At 38.4% G+C, this 24,698-nt stretch overlaps 1 protein-coding gene across 1 annotated transcript in view; it reads right to left on the bottom strand.

Moving 5' to 3' along the window:
- The window catches only part of LOC149542678 (uncharacterized protein At5g03900, chloroplastic-like), a 219,102-nt gene that overhangs the window by 142,611 nt on the left and 51,793 nt on the right, over window positions 1-24,698 (bottom strand). Inside the window, exons 5-6 of the mRNA XM_089797557.1 lie at window positions 17,885-17,954; window positions 17,715-17,780 (exon numbers count right to left, since the gene is read on the bottom strand). Of these exons, the coding sequence (XP_089653683.1) occupies window positions 17,715-17,780; window positions 17,885-17,954 (136 nt within the window). The remainder of the gene's footprint in view (window positions 1-17,714; window positions 17,781-17,884; window positions 17,955-24,698) is intronic.

Here is a 24,698-nt window from a genome sequence, read left to right as displayed (position 1 = left end):
GCAGCAATGAAGCTGGCTTTGCAGCAATGAAAATGTTTCCAAATCAAGAACATATTTTTTTGGTTGTTTGCAGTGATTATGATAGAAGGCAGAGGAGAAAATTAACTTTGTCTTATTCAAAGAAAAGACAAAATAAGGATAAGACAAACATTTGTCTTATGTGAAGACTAGCGTACAGCATTTTAAAAAACAGCGACTATCAAGAAGATAAAAAAAGACATTGACTATATTAACAACATGGATTTAATATTAAGAACAGTGATTGGTCAATTTCAAATGACAGGCCAGCAGTAAGACAGATCAGATAAGACAAAATTTTGTCTTTCAGATGACATGTCAACAATTACATTAACATACAAAATAAAAAACTAGCCTGGTACATGATAAGGTGCAAAAATGTGTTTGAAAGATTCATTCAGAAAATGACAAATTAGATTGCCACATCACTTATTGGTGAATAAAGATTAGAGATTTTTCGAACTAGGTCATCATGACAAGTCACTGTAGCACTTTATTTAAGACAAAAGTCAATTTAATTATAGACAAGAGAAAAAAATAAGGGTAAGGGTAGCAATATATAAGAGATTTGATTAGTCTAACAAACTATAAAGTAGTGAAAAATATGCAACAAAGGCTGTGATGTTTCATTGCTGTGTACAAACAATAATTATTCATGAAGGCAACGATTAGTAAATGGGAAAACATTGTGATAAGTCAACAAAGGGTGCGATGCTTAGTTGCTGTGTAAAAACAATAATTATTAAGAAAGGAAACCATTAAGAAATGGGAATATGTGTCTTTTCCGAGAGGTGTTTATACCGAATGGTATGACTCTAAGAAAATAAAGATATAATAGACATGAATTTTTGAGTTGAGTGTTCATTGTATTTATGGTTTTGAGAGAGTCTCTTGACACATTGCATTTGTTCCCATCTCATTTTGGAGAAGAGTTTTTCCCAAGTGGCTTTCTCTTTTTCTCTATTTTTCAGAGATTTGGTTGTGACCTGGTACCTATTTGTTCGTAGTTTCTCCCTAAGTTCATCTTAAGGGGGGGTGTTAGAATAAAAGGTATTTCACTTAATTGTTTTAATTAAGTCACCTTTGATTCCTTTCTTAAGATTAGCTTAGTTATACCAGGCCCATTAATGGGCCTTTGAGGGTTAATCCTCTTCAAGGTTTCAGAGAAAAGGTACAGTGGAAACTGCCGAATCAAGGATGGATCAAAATCAACTTGATGGCGCATCAAAAGGAAAACTGGGGCCTTATAATGTTTTGCTTCTGTCAGAGACTCTGTTGGTGTACAGTAGCAGCAAACGTCTATACAATAGCGGCAGAGGTCCGTACGGTAGCAGAAGATATCCGTACAGTAGGGGATGCGGGATGTGAGATGGAGGTTGTTGACTGGAGTCAAGTCATATGGTGGTGAGGCCTGAGAATAGGCCCTACGGTATAGCCTGCGTATGGGAGCCATACAGTGGAGTTAAGAAGGTCGTACAGGAAGAGAAGCAGCCATGGGTCTAGCTGTACGGTAGGCCATAGGGTCATACGGTACAGTTCACAAAGATATCGGGGCCGTACAAAAATGTTATGATGCAGTACAGTCAAGTATCATTGCATGTTGCACCAAGCCAAAGGTCCGTACAGTAGTGGAAGGTGTACAAATGGGAGATGGGTTCCATCAATGCAACCATAAACATACTTAGAGTCTAAAATTCATTAGATAAAAGCCAAACAAGAACGGAGATTGAACACGAATAACCTTCAATTAATATTTGCAAACAAGATGGTGTTCCGATTTGCCAGATCCGAGCAAAGTATTACAGGCAACGGAATAGGGTGAGGGTTGAATCCCAACGAAACCGGAAATAGCCATGTAGGGAAGATTTTTCACTTCCAAAATGGCGAGCAATCCAAAACCCCAACGGGAATTCGCAATACAAAGAAATAATCTAAATCACATACCAACTACTACCTAGATGTCGTGCTTAAATACCCATCGGGAAAACCTTTCCGAGGGTGTACAAAGATAGTTGACAGCCACACCTACCTACGGAAACAATTAAATAAAAAATGGGTCCGAGATATACTAAATCAATCAGCCCATTAACAAAGGTTGGATTAAATATTTATTTAATGACCGAAACATTACAGTCCTTCCGTCCTAAAATTTGCTTGTCCTCAAGAAAATGCAAATCTGATTCTTGGAAACCTTTTGTAATCAGCTTCTTCAGTTTTGAGTCAAGTACCAAGTAGATCCTATTGTCGTAGTAAATGGTATCATCAATAACTTTGTATCTTTCATCATGTATATCACCATCCATCAACCAACATGCAAAATGGTTCTTGGAGTACTCAACCAATAGATAGGCCCGCCAATTATCCAAGGAATGGGGCAAGGTGTTGTTTTTTATGTTTTGACTTGCCGCGTCTGAGATCTTATCATGTTAAAAAATGGCCTCCATCTTCTTGATTGTGACTTCCCTCGATCCTTTATTTGACACTCCCCTTAACAACACCTTCTTGCCATCTATCTCAAATGAAAAGTCCATCTTCTTGAAACTTTGGGTGTACTAGTCAAGGATCTCCATCCACCGGATGCCCAATATGATATCAACATCAACAAAATCTATGACAAAGAAATCATCTGTCAAGGTATAGTTTCCCATGGAAATTTTTAGCTGTGGGATCACACAAGTGTAAGGTAACAAGGTTCCTCCAACAACCTCAACCTTCAATCCTCCATGCTCTACTACATGCAAGCCCTTGCTAGTGGCCAAAGATAAATTGATGAAGTTGAGTGTGGCGCCACTATCAATCATGACTGTGACTCCTTTCTTGTGAAGTGTGCCACGAACCCTGAAGATACTACTTCCAGCCACTGTAGTGAGGGTAGCAATGGAGCCCCCTATTGTATCAGGGCATTTATTCTCTTCTGCTGCTTAGTTTCATCACCAGTCCCTATAGGTACTTGTCCTCCGTCATCATAGGAAATACCTTAATGTAATGAATCTTTCCCTTCCAAAGGCAGCAATGACCTGGTCACCATGGTTCCTTGCACATGAAACAGAGCTCTTTCCTTCGGAGCTCTTGCCCAGAGTCTTCATCCAACGGAGGTTTTTTCTAAATTGGCTCCTTGTCTTTGTCTTCTTGAGGGGATGGTGTGAGTGTAGCTATATGAATTTTAGAGGAAGATGCGGCCATGTCACGCACCTTCTTAATAGCTTCATTTAATCCAGCCTCTCAAAGGCTCTCTCAACCCATCCATGAATAACACGATTCAACGTCTTTTAGAGATGTCTGTGACTAGTACTGACAACCTTTGGAACTCAGTGATGTAATTGTCTACCATACCTATTTGCTTTAGTTGAGCTAGATTATTGAAGTTTAGTTTAGGATCCTTCCCACCAAACCGGTCAATGAGTCTCTCAATGAACTCGACATAAGAGGTTACTTGGTCATGGCCAAGAGTGACTAATCCATGATGCCACCAATCTTGTGCCACTCCTTCCAGATGGACTGCTGCAAACTTGATTGCTTCCTCTTTGGGCATCAAGTTGAGTTGGAAATAGGTGTCTGCCTTCAAAACCCATGCCTATGCGGTAATGGCTCCAGATCCATCAAATGGTGATAAGTTTACATTTCCGATCTTTCTCCTGAGATCATCATTAAATAATTGCGATTTGTCCCACCTGAATATCTCATTCTTAGATCAACATAATCTCTGTAATATATATCACCTTCCATATTCGCATTCCTCCAATCTTCACAAAGTTTTTCTTGCATTTTCTGCAAAGTGGGCTCTCTTTCTTTGCATGGTACTTCCGTCCTTGGAAGAAAGATGGGTAGCGAGGGTCGAGAGCAAGAGGGTTGAAAGTTGGTCCTTGCCGAAACAGAGTCGTTGCTATGCCCAATTTGTTCTCCTATTGTCTTTCCCTAGGCCAATTTTTGTAGCATTTCCTACATAAGCCTTTGGGTTTCGTTGATTTGCATTTCGTTTTTGCTGAGCTCTCTTAAAAGATTCATGAGTTGTGTCATAGGATCCTGATGATCTGCCATTCTACCAACAAGGTTATTCCACCTTCTCCTTTGGGTATAAACTTGAATTCACTTCCACAGGCTGGCAGAATAACTAGGCTCTGATACCACTGTAATGTTTTGCTTCCATCGGAGACTTTGTTGGCGTACAGTAGCAGCAAACGTCTATACAATAGCAGCAGAGGTTCGTACGATAGCAACAGATGTTAGTACAGTAGGGAATGCGGGGTGTGAGATGGAGGGTGTCGACTGGAGTCAAGCGGTATAGTGGTGAGGCTTGAGAATAGACCATATGGTATAGCCTACGTATGGAAGTCATACGGGGAGAGAAGCAGTCGTGGGTCTGGCCGTACGATACAGTTGACAGAGATATCAGGGTTGTACGAAAATGTTATGATGCAATACAATCAAGTATAATGTATGTTGCGCCAAGCCAAAGGTCCGTACGGTAGTGGAAGGTGTACGGATGGGAGATGGGTTCCATCAATACAACCATAAACAAACTTAAGAGTCTAAAATCCATCAAATAAAAGCTGAACAAGAATGGAGATTGAACACGGATAACCTTCAGTTAATATTTGCAAACAAGATGGTGCTCCGATTTGCTACATTCAAGCAAAGTATTACAGGCAACGGAATAGGGTGAGGTTGAACCCCACCAAAACTGGAAATAGTCAAGTAGGGAGGATCTTTCACTTCCGAAATGGCGAGCAATCCGAACAGGAATTTGCAATATAAAGAAATAATCTAAATCATATACCAACTACCTACATACTGTGCTTAAATACCCGTCAGGAAAACCTTTCCAAGGGTGTACAAAGATAGCCAACGGCCACACCTACCTACAGAAACAATTAGATGGGTTCCATCAATACAACCATAAACAAACTTAAGAGTCTAAAATCCATCAAATAAAAGCTGAACAAGAATGGAGATTGAACACAGATAACCTTCAGTTAATATTTGCAAACAAGATGGTGCTCCGATTTGCTACATTCAAGCAAAGTATTACAGGCAACGGAATAGGGTGAGGTTGAACCCCACCAAAACTGGAAATAGTCAAGTAGGGAGGATCTTTCACTTCCGAAATGGCGAGCAATCCGAACAGGAATTTGCAATATAAAGAAATAATCTAAATCATATACCAACTACCTACATACTGTGCTTAAATACCCGTCAGGAAAACCTTTCCAAGGGTGTACAAAGATAGCCAACGGCCACACCTACCTACGGAAACAATTAAATAAAAAATGGGTCCAAGATATACTAAATCAATCGGCCCATTAACAAAGGTTTGATTAAATATTTACTTAATGACCGGAACATTACAAGCCTTCGAGAATTGGTGCAGTTGCTAGAAGTGAAGACGGCAGTATCTTGGCAATGGTATCAGAAAGAGTGGCAGATGGAATGAACAACAAGGCTACATCCCTGGCAGCAGTTGAAGCTTCTTTGATTGATCTAGAGCTCGAGGCCCACAATATTCATCTGGAAGGGGATTCACAATTGGTTGTCAATGGTATAGCTAAAGGAGAGATGGAAACTTGGTATCTAAACAAGCATATTAGGAAGATTCGTTGCTTGTTGGAAAACTTATAAGATTTCAAAATCTCACATGTGTTGAGGGAGGCTAATAATGTTGTGGATAGAATATCAAAGATAGGTGCAAATGCCCTGTTAGAGGACAATTTCGTAGTTTTTGAGGATTTCAAGGATATCATCCCAAGTGACCTCAATTTACCAAGGCATTAAAAGCCCCTAGTACACACCCAATATTCAAGTGGAGGTGGAATTGACAGAGCATGTGTGTGATTCCATGCTTTTGGTATGTGTAAAGCTTTTAGGCAAGTCCACGCAATGATGAAATGATCATTGGAAAGAGATCCTTCTCAAGGCTTCAGTGGATCATTTTTTAAGTTTATCAAGGTCTCTTTCCTTGAATCAACAGAAGCAGAGCAAGTTGGGTCTCTAGCAGTGACTCTTCCCTTCGAACATGGAGGCAAACTTCTCTTTGAGCACGACATGTCAATTCCCTTCCTTCGAAGGTTCGATAACAGTAGACGTCTCAAGAATGTCTTCAAGCTCGATGATGAGTTTTCCTGGGACGCTTTGAAATTGATCTTTGGTGAGCACTACTTAGTCTTTGATTAGAGGCCCAAGTCAAATCTCGACATTTCCTCTTTATTTTTGACATTAGCTTTAATGGTGACCGAATCCAAGCCTAAAATATTGAGTCTGGCAAGATCATAATATTAATGTCCAACTAAAGACCACCAAAAGGTCTGTGGGACTGGAGGATTACAACAAGAAAGCTGACAACAACAGGAGCACCAAACAATGTCCAAGAAAAGCATACAACAAAACTAAGTAGAAGAAAACGATACAAAGAGAGAGACCAAGACAAGAACTAGGAGTCCTTTCTTGGCAAATGGAAATCAGTCACAGAAGGATACAACTGTAGATGGATAGAAGCTCTGATCTGTCTCTATTAGCACATAGAGGAGTGTCGCTGGTGCAAGAAGCTGGTATAGGGTCTACCAGCCCTAGAATGCCCCAAAAGAACTGGTAGAACTAGACGACCTTTTCACACCATGCAAAGGAGATAAGGGTGTGAAAAAGGTAGTAATGAGCTGAGTAGATGTATACTAGTGTGAAAGCAGTGACTATAAAGTACTATCATGGAGCAGGGTGGTCTCCTGAAGATAGAGTGCAAGACACCGCTAGTCACAGTAATTGAAGAAATCCGAAAAAGAAAAACAATCTCAGAAGAGACAATAAAACCTCCCTCTAATCTCATAATAGATAACACAACGGAAAATAAAGTGAATCTCTATCTCGACCTCATCTAAAGTACACAGTTGACAAATTCACTCTCCACTATCAATATGATGGTCGGTCTGAGCCCGAAGACGGTGAGAACCAACTCTAAAGGACCCTAGGGAGATACGCAGGGCATGAGACCACCGCCGAGATAGGTAACTAGGACGAACAATAATCCCATCATAGATCTCCAAAAAGTGCTCCGCATAGGTGGTCATCCTTGGACGCAAGCCACCAAGCAGGTTAGTACAAGTAGTGATAATGTACTGTATGTAAATATCTAGTCTGACATGCTCATTCAACTCCTGCCGTGGGGGGAAGAGATGAGCAGGGGCATTCAACGAGAACTGGTAAGGAGGGAGGTAGTCAATATCAATCCCAATCGATCTCAACATAGAAGAAGCCTGTGCATACTAGCAACGAGCTCGAGAACAAGTATCAAAACTCACAGTAGCAACAGAAGAGCAATACACCAAGTAAGAGTATCTATCACGTTCACCAACCGAAATCTGCAAAACCATGCAAACGATGAAGGAACCAGACCAGATCAAACATGGCAACGAGACTGAAGGGATGAGCGCCGAACTCAACAAGAATGATACTATGAGGAGTGAACCTGTGACATCTAATGATGCGTTGTAAGAGCAAAGTTTGAACCCATTCGATCGAGGCCCAATTAGAACCAAGGAGAGACGGGCCCCAAACCACAGAGCCATAAAGAACCGTCAGTCGAACAAGGGAGTCCATGAGGGATAACTTGGATGAGGTATACTAAAAATGGTGTCTAAAACATTGTTTCCCAAGCATAGCAAGAGAACCCATACCTTATTAACTCTAGATTGAATCGAGGTCCAGAAAACTTCACCCCCAGATACGTGTAAGCGAAAGTGATGTCAATCTCCTGTCCCTGGAAAAAGAAGTGAAGATGAGAAGTCTTTAAGCAATTAAAGATCATAACCCCAGTCTTGCCCAGGTTAACCACAAGCTGTTGCTGATCACAAAAGGAAGCCAAACCATCAAGCAGCCTCTACAAACTCTTTGGAGAAGAAGCAAGGAGAACCACATCATCCGCAAAAAGAAGAATGGAGATCAAAACCTGGTGTAAGTAACAACCGTCACTTGGGAGCAATGACTTCGAAAGGAAGTCCTCAAGCTCATCAATATATAAACCGAACAAAGTAGGGGAGAGAGGACAGCCCTATTTGACCCCAATAGTGCTATGGATCGGATCTAAGAAACCCTCAGGGGTCCTAAATCTACCCACCACAGTCTCATATAATCTCATAATAGCAATAAGTAGCATCTCAGAGATCCCAATCTCCCAAAGCCTCTCAAAAAGAGCCATCCTAGGAACAGAATCAAAAGCCTTCTGAAAATCAACAAAGCAGCAATAAACTTTCGTCACTCTGTGTCTAGCCTTGTCAATAATAGCCCATAAAGTGAAAATATGGTCCATGGTTTAATAGTCGGCTCATAAACCAGCCTGACCTCTAGCTCTACAACCTTTCCTGTCAAACTTGCTAGATAACATAGCATTAAGAGTTGTCGCATAAAGTTTGGCAAACGTGTGCCCAATCATAATGGTTCTGTAATTCCTAGGATTAGAGACAAGACAGTCTTGTGAATAGGGTAAATCAATTTCCTAGACCAAGAAGTCAGGAACCAAGTGCAAATCACTCTATTGAAAAGTATAGAGAGATAGGGGCCCAAAACCATTTTGAGCTGAAATGGGATGTGGGTTTGGAGGATGTCATGAGTAGGGTTGAAATTGGGGTTGGGCTGCATATGGGCCAACGCCCGTGGAGGCTACTTGGAGGAGGTATGGGCAAGCTGCAGCCCCTATTAGTTTGGTCTTCCAGTGCTCTAGCAAAGGTTCACCACCAGTAGCCTGAATGGGGAGGTGCAAGTTAGGATTTTTCATTCGTTCTCGTGCAGTGGCGTGTGTCTTGGCAAGTGAAGGAGCTCGGAAGGTGCAAAAAATAGCTTAGTGAATTCTTCAACACCGGTTGATAAGGATGGTCGCCTCTTGGTTCGAAGGCAGATCCCGATGAAACGATGAAAGGTGGGTTTGAAGGGAGATGGTGAGTCTAGGTTGGATGATGTTGGTGTGGTAGGGGGTGTTGATATATCGTTGTTGGTTGATCGTGAATTGGAGGGTGGCAACGCGACATGGAGGAGTGGTAGCTCTGCATCTAGTGTGAGGGGTGATGAGGAAATCTCCAACTTCTCCCGTGAGGAGGTTGCTGCCTGGTTCGAGTAAATCTGATATTGGTCTATTTTGAGGTTTTTTGTATAGGGGGAAGTTTTTAGTTTTCATGATGATATACTAATGTGAACTCCTTACTGGAGTTAGCATTGGGTGGTGATAGTAGGTAATTTGATGGCATTGCCATGGTCAAAGATGGACCAAATATTAATATGTACTTTCTCATGTCCTATTACAAACTTATGCATTACAAATCAAAAAAAAGGATTAGCTTAGTTATACCGATCAAAAAAAAAATTAGTTCAGTTATACATTTTAGGCATTTAATAAATATTATTCTTATTAAATGCACCCCTTTACGATTGTAACAACCACTTTTTCCTAGTCTTAACTAAAAACTAACATATCAAAGAAATACAGTTAATACTACATATTCATAGGAAGATAGTTATAATAGTTATGTTCATGTGAATGAGATTAATGGCTACAAAATAGTTAAATGGAAAATTTCAGAACTAACAATTATAAAACACCATCAATAATTTTAACAAGGGAAAAATCTACATACCGTAGAATTCAAAACCGAAATCTGTCTAGGGATGCTTCTGCAAAACCCAAGTTAATACATATATGCCGCTTAGGAACAGATAGCTATATCACTTTATCGAAACACCATTACCATCAAATACCATTATATCATTTAGGGCGTCAAATACCACTATATCATTTAGGATATCAAATACCACAGTATCATTTAGGGCATCAAATACCAATATATCAATTAAGGCATCAAATACCACTATATCATTTAGGACATCAAATATCATTGCATCATTTAGGACATCAAATACCAATGTATCAATTAGGGCATCAAATACCACTATCATTTAAGGCGTCAAACACCATTATATCATTTAGGGTGTCACTGTATCATCCCTTCTCCTTCCATTGCTAACTATGGCAACAACACTCAGTTAGAAAATACGCTCATATTCATTATTCACATAAATGGAAGACTAAAATAACAATTCATCAAATAAACCTATCTCTTGCATATAGATATAGTCCATGTTCAATTGGAAGATCAACCGATCTAACTCGTTACCAATTACATTGACGAGAAAATTTACTTTCATTAAAGGAAATAACTAAGTCGATGATATAAATCAATCCATCGTATCTTCTACTTGTATAAACATCATCAAAGTAAAATAACTGTTACCCACAAATGTTTGAATGCATAACTCATCTTTGTCTAGTGCATGTCTTCGCATCTTGTGGAGAGGGGAAACATTGTTGGGGCCTTAACCTCCCAACCACGGACCTTAAAATATCCCCACAAATCTCATTGGAGAAAGGCCCTCCCTACTCGGAATAGACATGGAACACCTTGTCTAGCCACTGAGCATTCTGGTACTAGAGTGTCAACCCACCACTCATTTGGGCATCAAGAACTAAACAATGGACTACCATGAGCTGACTTAGTTGTTTAGATGTGATTATTTATTTCTGATTTATGTTTACTTTATTGTGCAGGAGTATTTCTATTCGCACCCCTCATCTCAACCATGTTGGACCTCATGTATGAATTCTTGAGTGGTTCCTCAAGTGGAATTTGATCATTGTTTATAAAAAACAGTCATCTCAATTATGCCCACGTCCAGTCTGTGGCATTACGAATGAAACTTATATTACTTTCCAGACTGTTTCCAATGTCAAACAATTGTTGCACTCATATCCGAGGTATATGAAAGTATGCAGGTACAGCCAATGTGAAAGAAAGCCTTTGCATACAAATACAACTGACCCAGATCACAAAGGTACGTAACTCAAATGTATCAGTACCAATCTAATTCCATGCAGATGTTGTATATAACAAAATTTAAAACATGTGATCTAGAAAATATATGAAGAAGTGGCAAGGATTGAGGCTCAACAAAACCATTAACGAGTAAATAAACTACTATGCCAGAGAACCATAAATGTTGCCATCAAGAGTTGAGCCTATATCGTGGGTCAAGCATGGCTCATCATTAGGTGTTTGGTTTGTGGTCCAACCATCATATGAGATGAAGATGCCTCATCACTCTAAAACTTAAGAGAAGAATTTGATTCCATTTCAAAGATCACAAACGCTATCACAAGACCGCAATCCAGTTTCACGCGTAATCAAAGAAGAGATATAAATTGATCAATTTCCCGATTGGGAGCAGGTTGAGGTATATATATCTCAAGGCAGCAAGAGTCTCAATCAATATAAGAAAATCCATGCTCGGTAAGAAGAAAGAACAAGAAGGTGGTGGTGGAGGAGTTACAATACCAACAAGAAGTCATTGGCACAAATAACTTAAAATGGCCATCTCAACTTATAAGGCCAATGGAAAATAAAATAGAATATGAAAGGTGGCCACACATGAAATAATGTTAGGCCATAGTCAAGGTAAAAGAAATAGTAATATTGTCTTAGTATATAGTATCATGGTATATATAGATACCTATATATGTATGTATATACATGTACATGTGTAAACTCCAACCATATATTTATTATGTATACGCCAAATATCAAGTGCGTATACGTCCTTATATATATATATATATATATATATATATATATATATATATATATATATATATATATATATATATATATATATTTGGTTTACGTATGTCCACATACATATGTATGTACATGTATAGATATTTAGGTATCACGATGTCGATATGATAAGACATGCTTATACACCAGAAAGCTCCAACCAACAACACAATTACAAAGATACAAACTTGCTCAATTTTCAATTCATGCTCAGTGATCTCTTTTACTGTTAAATGATATGCAATTTAACAAGTTAGCTCATGGTCGTCCAACATATACTCTTGCTTTCCTAGTTGCCTACCCTTAGCCACAGTGGTTCAAGATTCATGCGTATTTTCCCAGTGATGGTGGTGCCCTTATGCCCAATTATTTTCTAACAATGCTTCCACCCCTTTGACGTGCTCCCTACAAGGAAATTCTCTGTGATTAAATCATATTACCATAACAAGTTATTAATCATAAACGATCATAACAGCTAACCGCCTTTTCAATTCCCATGAATTCATGATAAATAATCAACTTCCCAAAATAGCTTTAAAATATCATCATAACGGTTAACTAACATTTCATCTTCATATGAAATTATAACGATTAACCATCTTACCATTTCACATGATTGTAACAAATTTTAACTATCAACTGACTTCACATGAAATCTCAACAGCTATATGAAACTTCTTTAATTGGGTCAAAATTTGGGATGTAACAACGGTTTCTTCAATCTCATTTTATAAGAATTGATCTCATTGTATATTATTCATTCCCTCTTCGAATAATATAATCTCTAATTTTCACAACCATTTTGCTTTTTACTCCATTCTTCTCTAGTGACAGGTTTTCTTCCATGCAAGTGTTCTTTGGGTTCTATGAAATTGAAGCAACATTGGTCTGATAATCGACATAAGGGGACTTTGGAATCTCAATCCTCTCTCATGGGGGAGTTGGTTGCACTTATGGTTTTGAGAGAATTTCTTCAGACATTGCATTTGTACCTTCTTTTTCCATCTATTTTTAGAGAAGAGTTTTTCACATGGTTTTCTCTTTTTCTATATTTTTCAAAGATTTGGTTGTGATTGGGTACCTAACATGGCTTTGTTGTCAAAACCCAAGTTAGCTTTCTTGCACTTTGTTTGTAGCTTCTTCCTAAGTTCATCTCAAGGGCAGTTAAAGTTATTTCACTTATTGTTTTTATTAAGACACCTTTATTCATTTTCTTAATATTAACTTAGTTATATATTTTAGTCATTTAATAATTACTATAATTAGTAAATGCACCCCTTTAGGGTTTCTTCGATCTCCTTTTATAAGGATTGATCTCATTGTATTTTATTCATTCCATCTCTAAATAATATAACCTCTCATATTTTCAGAGCCTTTCTATTTTTTTCTCCATTCTTCTCTTGTGACAAGTTATCTTGCATGCAAGTGTTCTTTGGGTTCTATACAAATGGTTTCACAAATTCTACAAAAGTAGAGTTTGCAACGTATATAAAAAAACATATATATACACACAAGAGAATTGTGGTGTGGCAGTGGAGAATATATAATCATGCCTATTAATCTAATATATAAATATCAGTACTATAAAAGGAAGAAATTGATTATAAAGAACAAGTATTGAGTATGAAGTATGTTGTGTAACAAAGATAAAAGTAGAAAAATATAAGATAAGATAAGATTTAATGTCCACGAAAAACCAACACGGTTTATGGGACTAAGCATACAAACAGAAGAGTCGGCCAAAGTAGAAGCACCAAACGATGACTGTGAAGAAATAAAAGCAAGAGACAAAACAAGAAAGAAGACAAGGTAAAGACTAAGAGTCCTTCCTTGCCACAAAGAAATCAGTAATAGAGGGATAAACCCGTGAACGATCCATAGTCTTAGAATGCCGTGAAGAACCACTGTAGGACTGTCGCTGCCTAGAGAGACTGGTGCAGTATCTGATTGATCTGGAATGAGAAGTAGTGGATTTTCAAACCCTATGGATGAGACAAGGGAGAGAAGAAGGCAGTAATGAGCTAATCAGAGGTACGCCCCTAAGGTATAAAAGATTGCAAAGTAATCTCTCGGAGATGGGTGGCCTCCTGAAGATAAAGTGCAAGACACTGCTGATCAATATAGCTGAAGAACATCAAAAGAGAAGAATAGTCTCTGAAAATCTCCCTCTGATCTCATAGTAAAGAAGACATCAAAATATGAAATGGGTCTTAGTGTCAACCTCTGCCAAAGTACACAACTAACAAATCTGATCAGCCCGATCCATATGGTGATCAGTCTGAGCTCTCAGGCAATGAGAACCAACTCTAAATGAGCCTAAGGAAAACCGTAAGGCATGATTCCAGCACCAGTAGAGATAAGCAGGACTAACAATAATACCATCCTCAATCTCAAGAAAATGCTCAGCATAGAAGGCCATCCTGGGTCGCAAACCCCCCAAGGGATTACTCCAGGTAGTGGTAATGTACTATCTATAAATATCCTGTCTGACATGCTCATTCAACTCTTGACGTGAGGGAAGCAGATGAGTAGGAGCATCCAGCGAAAACTGGTAAGGAGGAAGACGATCTATCTCAATCCCAATCGAACCCAACAAAGAGGTGACTTGGGCGTACCAACATCGAGACCTAGTAGAAGTGTCGGATCTTGTAATCTCCATCGAAAAACAGTATGCCAGATGAGAGTATTTGTGCCGATCAACACTTGTCTCCATAAAACCACGAAGCCGATCAAGAAACCAAATTAAGTCAAAAATGATGGCTAGTTTGAGAGGATGAGCACCAAACTCAACCAAGACAATACTATGGGGGGTCAGTCTCTCACATCTAATGATATGTTGTTATAGCAATGTCTGAACCCGCTCAATAGAAGCCCAATCAGAAGCAATAAGAGAAGGCCCCCAAACAACCGAACCATAGAGAACTGTCGGACGAACCAGGGAGTCAAAAAGGGACAACTTGGAGGAAATATCCTGAAAATAATGCCTGAAGCATTGTCTTTCCAACAAAGCCAGGGAACCCATGCCCTAACTAACTCTAGACTGAATAGCTAGTCTCAAGCTGAAGCACGGCCCCGAGAACTTCACACCGAGATACATATAAGAGGGAGTAATCTCAACCTCCTAGCCCTGAAAGAAGAAATGAAGATAAATTGACCACAAGCTGCCGCTAATCACAAAAAGAAGCCAAACCATCAAAGACTCTTTGTAAGCTATTGGGAGAACAGGCCAAGAGAATCACATCATCAGCAAAGAGGAGAATGGAGATCAAGACCTTATGCAAATAACACCCATCTCCCGGTTGAGAGGAGTTTAGAAGGAAATCCTCCAACTCATCAATATACAAACCAAACAGTGTAGGAGAAAGAGGACAGCCCTGCTTCACCCCAATGGTGCTCTGAATTGGAACAGAAAAGCCCTTTGGAGTCCTGAGCCTACCGGTTACCCTCTCATAAAGCCTCATAATAGCAGTCTACAACATATCTGAGATCCCAATCTCGTGAAGCCGCTAAAATAAGGCCAACCTAGGACTAGAATCAAAAGCCTTACGAAAGTCCACAAAACAACAATAAACCTTCTGAGAGCGATGTCTAGCCTCCTCAATGATAGCCCGCAGTGTAAAAACATGATCCATAGTCTGATAGTATGCCCGAAAACCAACCTGTCCTTTAGCTCTACAACTTCTTCTATCAAGCTCACTAGATAACATGGTGTTCAGAGCAGTAGCATAAAGTTTGGCAAAAGTATGTCCTATCATAATAGTTTTGTAGTTACCCGGATCAGAAGCAGGCCCAAACTTGTGAATAGGGTAAACCACATGTCTAGACCAAGATTTAGGAAACCCAATGCAAACCATTCTATTAAAGAGTGTAAGAAGGTAAGATCCAAGAACCGAAGCACCAAGTTTGAAAAGTTCTACCTGGAAACCCTCATCATCTGCTGCTCTATTGCATCTCAAAGATTTGATGGCCTCCATAACACTAGAGTAGGTGAATAAGCGGCAATAAGGAAGTGGAGTGGAGTGGAGAGGTGGCTGCCTAGGAAGATATAAAGAAGAGTATGGTATGAAGGCTAGAGGACTACTAAACATATGCACCAAGGATTTTGATAAAAAGGAAGATTTGAAATTCAGTGAAAAGAAGTAAATTGAAGATAAGATAAGATAAGATAATATTATTAATGTCCAACAAAAGACCATAAAAGTTCTATGGGACTGGGAGTTTACAACCAGACATCTGACAACAGCAGGAGCACCAAACAGTGTCCGAGAAAAGAGAACAACAAGAAACAAGAAGAGAGTGGTCAAGGCAAAGACTAGGAGTCCTTCCTTAGTGTCCTTCCTTGGCAAGAAGAGATTAGTTGCAGAAGGATAAGACTGCGAGTGGACAGGAGCTTTGAACTGTCTCTGTGAACTCATGGAGGAGTGTCGCTGATGTAAGAAACCGCTGCGGAGTCTAACGGGTCTAGAATGACCAGTAGAACTGGTAGAACTAGATGGCCCTCTCACACTCCGTAAAGAAGATTATGCAGACTTAAAGGCTGACTTATAAAAGTTTGTGGCAGACGTATACAGAGATAAAATTGGACAGATTTATGATGAATTATATGAGAAGATTACTCTGGGCCACTATGTGAAATGACACTTAGCAGTTTATAAAAACTTAAATTGTATGAGGGACCTGCTTCCGTCTAATGTAACATGGAGAGTGTCCCCACTCTCCCAACACAACTATCAACAAATTTTTATCTTAAAAAAAATGCCTCTATTTACACAAGTACTTTCTCCAATCTTACTTTGGATGCATATGTGCTAGCAACTCTTGGGATGTGCAAGTGCTAGTCAAATTCTTTTTGGCTAGAATCTTTGTTATTGCAATACTTCTTGGAATTGTGCCTCTTCTGCAGTGCAGGAATGGTACAATGAAATGATCCCATTCCTTGATGTTATATCTTGAGTATTTACATTCTGCACAATTTTGGCATCTCTCCATGGTGGTCATCAGGCACACATGCTCTAGATAATGTTTTTAAGCTATTCTGCCCAGTATAATATCATAAAACATTTTCTACAGATATTTATAACTTTTAATCTTTCTGATAAACTTTCCCAATACATAAGAACCAGTTTGATTTATATCAAATGCCAAAACAGAACTGTTAACGAAGTATCATATTTTCTAACCAAATCTCCAAAGCATCCTCTCATGAGCAATGAATAGAGCATTTTTCTCAAGAAGAATGAATGGAAATGTTGTTAATGGTGATTTTGTCTAAAGACTAAATAAGACAACTAAAAAAGTGGAATGACATAAATGTGTGTGTGTGGATACATATGTATATATGTATGTGTGTGTGTATAAAGCGCATGCACACACACTCACTGGCCTGTTCCATTTCTGCCTAGTTATAGTTGCACTAGACAGAATATTGGAAAAGCTCATAAAAAGCAAAAGATCTCTTTACATTGATCTTTAAAATTTTACAATTTTTAAGTAGAGCCACAATCTAGAGAAACATTGACAAACAAACATTAGCTCCCTTGTTGCTTCTGAAAACTGCTCAAGAATTTAATGCACAAGTCCACCTCAGCATACATGAAGTGGTTTGTGCAATCCATATCCAAGTATTTTACAAGATTGTTTCTTATTTTATTATTAGACAAGCTTGAGAGCATCCATGTTATTAATGAGTAGGCATACAAGATTAGGTTATCCAACGAATGTAACAAATTCTAAGCTCAACATATCATTATTCAATAAATTTGTTTTCTCTAACTCTTCGGCATACCTATTATAGAAATACTTTTTACTTTTGAACTTTAACATCTTCTGAACTACTGTGCTGTTAAAAAATAATTCTACATGACTGGTGCACTACATTTTTTTTTACATTAACATTCCTTGTCAAATGCATGGTTCAACAACTGCATGCCCATATCTGTTATCATTTAATGAAATCTAAATTAGTTTCAATTCTTTATTAAAATAAGAAAGAAAGGAGAAAATGTTTAATCATTTTTTATCACAGTTTATCATGTTTGAAAGATCAATGCATACCAATTTCCATCTCTCTTCCTCAATATCTTGATTGGGATCGCCATCCCCAAAAACAAATGAGAATATCTACAAATCACAAACAAAGGATTGAACAGCACATTATTCAAATATTAAAAACATTCTAGTCTCTGAAACTAATTAAATGTAATTGTTTTAGAAAAGAACATTACTGATTCAAAAAAGTTCATTCCACCGCCTTCTCTTCTTCTCTGTCTTCTGTAGTAATATGGATCCCAATACCTACAAGAATCCAATTGTGAAAGGTGTAATGACAAACAAGAACTGAAATATCAGTAGCATCAACATATAGATAAAATACTTAGCATTTGTACATGCGTCTAAAAACAAAGGAGAATAGAATAAAAAGACGAGCATCCAAATGTATATCATGTTTGTTTCAGAGAAAACAGTGAGTTAATTCAAGTTGTTTTTTAGAACTGGATTTTCATTTAGATAACCTTAGATAAAATAACAAGCAATAAGTAATCAAGCCGTGCTTCCCACTAGTAATTTCATTAGAGAATCCCAATAAAGTGGTTGAGCAATAAATATAAATTAAGGAACAAATAGCTGTTTGTTTGAGTAGACCTCCTCATCATATTATTAGACCAATGCAGGAGTTGATGTGGCTAATTGGATTTGTTTATGCTAATCGGATTGTACACAGGAGTTGGTGATTGGCAGTGCTTCAGACTAAAACTCGAGCTGAAGTTTCCCACAGATTTGACAGTTACAAACTAGCTTTGAACTGGAGAGTCAAGCTTCGAATTTGAAAACCTCATACATGACAACTGCTGAAGATGGAGGTACCCACGTCCGCTGAAAGATATATTGATTTTAATCCATGTTCCAAGCAATCAAAATATATACTGCGAGCCCAGTTCACTATGCCAGCGCTACTAATCTCTTCCCTTTGGTTCATGTAAACTCCAAGATTTCCTGGTCTCACATATACGTTGTATCCTGAAGTATCACTCAATTTTGAGCTGAAATCCACAATGACAGCAACTCAGTTCTTTCTTTCCGCCATTGAACTGCAATTAAAGATTTGATTCTGACATCTTCAGAATACTTCCATTTGTAGTTTGCTAACTCCCGTATAATTGAAACTCAGAAACCAACGTATTCACCATTCTCAATTTCCCATCCATATGGCTCGTGTTTTGTTATGGCTTCTACGCTAGGACCTCAGTTTATTCAATTTTACTCCTCATATAGAAAAACGAACCCAAAATGACAGACTTGGTAGATCCTGGCTTTTCTTCAATTTCAGTTCTAACCTCTGCTATAACAGGATTCCAGACTAATAAAAATGATGCCAATACCCAACTAATCAATGAATGCCCAGTAATGAATTCTACCTTAAAAAACAATCTTCCTCCAAGAGTCCATAAACTTCGTGGCAGAAGCTTAACCTTTTTATTTTTATGTTTTTTTAAAGAATCATCAAATATTCAATTCAGAATTACTGATCAAATCTGCTATTCCATTTATTTGCCAACTCTAAGATAGTAAATAGAGACATCCAGACTATCCTGTGAATGTCTTCCAATTCTGAAGGTAATGTTCTTCTAAAATGTTTGCATTTTCCAGAAGCTATAATCAATCTGCAATCTCCAAGATTCCAGTCGTCACCTCAAAATTCCAGTGTGCCTCTCACTGAAAATAACTTGATCTCCCAAACATAAATGCCAAGAAATTCTTTAAATTCCTTCAATTTTTTATTTGCTCAGCATGAGACAGAAAGAATATTTCACTTTTTTCTTAAATAAACTTTATTCATGCAAGCGAAGTATTACTATTTAATTAAATACTACTAAGAAGACAGCATAGCAATTAAATTAAATTAATAATATAAAGATCATTAATTCGGGGGAACATTATACATACTTACACTCCACTGTTGAACTACTCAACTACTTGCCGCACAATTTTTAGCATTGTCCATTATAACTTGGACAACATTTTTAAAACTGTCATCTCAACGGATTATACAAGAATATTTGCAATGAGATAGGGGTCCTTGCTTGCCCCTGAACCTATTGCCGTCAAAAACATTGTTTGTTAAGGTTCATTGCAATGACATTGATAAGTGGTCTATTTTTACGATATTTCCTTCCATCACAAATGGATACACTTATTTTGAGCTATGTATCCTGGATAGCTCCCAGTGATGCCCTTGCAAAAGCTTTCTCCTTAGACAGTAAAGTGGTGAATACCTTTTCATAGTCAAAACTATTGTAATCAACAACTGCATGATAACTGCCACACCATATCTCGCCAGTATGGTGATCTAAGAAAGTTAAAAGAAACCCTGTTGTCATAACTGCAACAAGCAACATTACTGAATGCAGTCTCTCCCCTCATTATTGAAAGCCTTTTCCTGTGGGCCTGTTTTACACAAATGAAAGGGGTATTTTGATTCTCTTCTCACAAAGACAGTAACATGAAATGATGTGGGTCAACCAGTCGTGATAAGCTACTAGGGAGTTTCTGAAATCTATTATGGGTTTGGTGAACTTCAAAGATGAAGTTAGAAATCCGTTAAATATTCAGGGGTTAAAAAAAATTTGTTTAAATTCGTTAACAAATTTGTATTCAAACAAATGTTTTTATTTTTCTTAAATTTTTATTTCTGTTGGCCGCTTTTCTCTGATTTTCTTATACACAAACGTAGGTCTAGCACATGGTCGGGAAAGAGGGTGAACATAGACCAACGTGAGAACAGGAAAGGTGGAATTTCATGGCAATCTTCTCAGTCAATAAACAGAAGCTTCTATTTACTCCCCAATGGAACGGTGTTGACTCTGATTTTCAGTCTAATTTTCAGTCGTCTTAATTTGGCTTCTAAGAATACTTGTGCTTTTTTGGTACCTTTGTTTTTTCCTACGTCATTCCTTACATAGGTAACTACTATTTGCTATAATTGACCAAGGTAACCAGGATAACATGTATAAATTTTGCTTTTAGAAATTTTTTTAGGTTTTTACCATCTTATTTTGATATTTGATGAAAATTTTAAAATTCCCTTTCTTAATTTTTTTAAGTTCTATAATATATATATATATATATATATATATATTTCTTTATAATTTGTGTTTTTAAATTAAACATTTCTTTATAATTTGTGTTTCAATAATAAAAGTTAAACTAATTTGATAATATATTGAATATATTATTTAAATATTTAAAAAAACTTAATTTAATTTAGGCAAATTCATTGTCGGATTTTTTTCGAGTTTTTCGTCCTTGCCGAACTTCATCCCAATTTCATTCTTGCTGGACTCAAATTTGAACCTTGTGACTTAGCATTTCAGTGTCCTCTTTTTATTTAATATATCCCATTATTCATTGCTTTGGCAACCCTTTTAATTTAAGGTGAGATTAGGCATTAAGGATGTTAACAATGAATCAAGTTGATAAAGGGATAGGGCACAATTACCAATTCTCTCCATAAAGCAAATCTATCTACATTAAGGATGCAATATAAAATCAAAACCACTTTATATACCATCTCAACTAACCTATAGATGCTCTGAAATGGGTCGTAGAGCTGCAGTCTTTGGTCAAAGCAGTCAACAAGTCAAAGTCTTGAGAAGAGCAATTTCAGAATATGCAAGAGAAGCAAAATTTATAGACCCGGGAAAGGAAGCAGCATTCTAAGTGTATTAATGTTAGCACATTGAACAGGTTGATGTCGTCGATAAATATTGAGTAGCCGATGGGTTGATGTTGTCAGTAATTGTTATGTAGCCGACGGGCCCCTTCGGGAAGGTTCTTCGGAATGGTATATGTACAACTTTGGATCATCATTTTAATCATAATAAGCATTATGTAATCTCTTTGGCATATGCAAATAATAAAAGGAGTATTGTTGTTCTTGTCTATTGTCTGTGTGCATTAATCTATTTACCCCATACGGTAAACATTTGGTGTCGTTGCCCAATGGACCTGGAACGAAGGCAGAGGAATGAAGACTAATGCCGAATTAGCTTAACAAAAATAAGAATAAGCTAAAGGAAAAAGATGAAATACGCACCGCACAAGAAATTTTAATTCTAGCACAACAAGCCGAACGCAGACGAAGGTTTCAGCAGATTGTCGATGGACACCAAAGCACTGAGGAATTGTTGGAAGAGACTCGACAGCGGTTGGATTTGGTGGAAGAAGCAAGGGAGGAATTTTTGAACCTGTATACACTAAGGGAAGAGAATCCAGACGGAAGGGAATTAACTCGCACAGCTCAGAGTGTCGAGGGAGCACGAGCGTGGAGTGAACTCCTCGTCCAAGATACACTTCCGAAACGAACAGCTTCGTTTAACAAAAACCCTTCTTCACCAAATAGCACGACTATCAGAAATAACACAACTGTCTGAAACAGCGCGGGTGTTCAAAATAGTGCGGGTGTGCAAAACAGTGTGTGAGTGCAAAACAGCATAGATACACAACAAATCCCTCAACCTCGAATAGTAATGGCTGGACCAAAGGAAAAATTACCAAAGTTTGACGATGATGGAACAGCCGATCCAATCCGACACTGTAAGACATGCGAAACAATTTGGACGGCGAATGGCATAATTGACACAGATGAATGGGTCCGACAATTTTCGGCAACCCTAAGAGGTGTAGCAATTGATTGGTTTGCCAATGCGGATCCCCAAAAATTAACTAATTGGGCGAGAGTTAAAAAGGAGTTTATCACCGAATTCCAATTGTTATGCGATGACAATGAGATCGTAGCAGAAATATACAACACAAAGCAAGGGAAAAATGAAACAGTCCGAGTATATGCCAAAAAATTGAAAGAATTAATAAACAAGATGGAAAGTAAGCCGGCAGATGAGCAGCAAAAGAGATGGTTCATTGAAGGACTACGCTCGAAGTTAAGGAAGAAAATGAAGATTGTGCCGCCATCATCGTACACCAAAGCATACAATTGGGCGATGAACTTAGAAAGTGAGCAGAAAACAAAAAACAAGAAGAAAAGTAGCTTATCGGACTCAAATGACGTGTCTTCGAAAGAAGATAGCAATGATGACGAAAAGGACAGCAAGACGGTCCGAGCTCTCTAGAAGGATATGCTTCGAATGATGAAGGAATTTAATAATATGTAGAAAGAGATGAAGGGAAATGAACTATGGTGCACAAAATGTAAGACAGAAGGTCACACAAAGGGATCCTATCCAAAGAACCAATTCTGTGAGATATGCCAAATTATGAGACATTCCTTAAAAGAATGCCCCTTCAATATGAAAACAAGAGGGCCTCAACAAGTGCTTCTAATGCAGAAGGGAGCGGAAACACCAGCAATAAGGGTGCCATGTTGGGAGGGTACAGAAATAATAGAAGAGGTCAAAACAACAAAAATGCCAACAATAATAATGGGAGCCGCAGCCGAATTCAGTACGATGCGAACGGTCACCCGATGGTTCAATGCCGAGCATGCAATTTGTGGGGTCACTTTGCACGAAATTGTACATCGACAAACACACCAAAATTGTTATGCAGATGGTGCAGTCCAGGAGATCATGAAGATGCCAAGTGCCCGAAATCTAGAGTCAATTTGATCACCATCGGGACGGACGAAGAAGAGGTTTTGGCAATCACACGGAAACAAGCAAAACTATACCCCGACCCAACGGAAGAAAATAAGAGATTGAAAGAAGCATAGACAGAAATTGAGAAAGCAACGCAGGCGGCGAAATCACAACTGAAGGACACTACCAGTACCTCAACAAGGAACTGCACGGAACAAAACATCATACAACAGATATTACAAACTAAAGTACCAGTCAAGTTAAATGATCTAATCCTCACAATGCCTCAACTACGGATAGCACTCACAAACATAGCCCCGACTACTAAATTACCAAGAGAACACGGAAGGGAGAAGGAAACTGGAGCAAGTACAATGGACGGAAGGGAGAAGGAAAGTGGAGAAAATGCAGCAGACCCAATGCTATTAGCCCTCACATCCGGACGGCATCCGGCGATCGTCGAGATGGGTATGTTAGGAACAGTCCTTTCAGACACAATTGTGGACGGAGGTTTAGGGGTAAACGTCCTACCGAAAGATACTTGGAAGAAGTTGGGACAGCCGACATTGTGGCCACCTACGTTCCAATTACTAACTGCGGACCAACACGGCATTAAACCTCTCGAGATACTTAATGGCACAGCCAGTGACTATTGGAACACAACCGTTCCTACTCGATTTCGTCGTCATCCTACTAAAGAGGAGAGGATATGACGCCATTTTGGGCTAGGGATGGCTCATACAAGCAAAGGTTAAACATGACTGGAAGAAGAATACACTATCAATAAAGAGCAAAGGATGAAAATTCATTATTGATTTACACACAAATGGTGGGCGAAGAAGCCGTATCATCTAATTCCGAAGAAGAGGATTAAGGAAAGTAGCGATTGGAACCCAATGAGGAAGGAGTCCTACAGTTGGAAGGTGGATCGATAAACGATGATTTGGATTCGGTGAACAGTCTTTTCCACTGGTAGATGGAGGATTACAAGCTCTTTTTGAGCTGTAATATGTTAAGGGTCGACGAAGGTGAGAAAGAAGAGGGAAATGAATGTCTGAAGGAATACAGAGAATCGAAAGAAGGAAAGGCAATTACGACAAAAGCTGAAGGGAAGAACATACAGTACGAACCCAAAAAAAGGAAAGATTCCACCGTATGGTACACAATAAACGAACCGCGCAGAAAGAAAATGTTACATCGAACCACGGATATGGTAGAAAGGCACTGGCAGCAAGGAAAACATTTCATACGGTCTGCACAAGAAACAAAGAGGAAGGGTTTAGTAAAAGCTTCAGTAGTACGGAGTGAAGGTTCTAAAATCAAGAATACAGTTATTGATGGCAAGAAGTGGCAGCCGATGGCATTCATGGTACCGAGTTTCAAGAACAAACCGAGTGATATGGAAAACTTGAGGGAGAGATCGTTTAACTTAAATAAACTTGATGAG

The sequence above is a fragment of the Cupressus sempervirens genome, chromosome 8, assembly GCF_028749045.1.
Source record: "Cupressus sempervirens isolate cs-2001-9-10 chromosome 8, ASM2874904v1, whole genome shotgun sequence".
NCBI classification, from domain to species: domain Eukaryota; kingdom Viridiplantae; phylum Streptophyta; class Pinopsida; order Cupressales; family Cupressaceae; genus Cupressus; species Cupressus sempervirens.
Note: the sequence above shows the minus strand (reverse complement) of the source record. Positions and strands in the feature narration are given on the sequence as shown.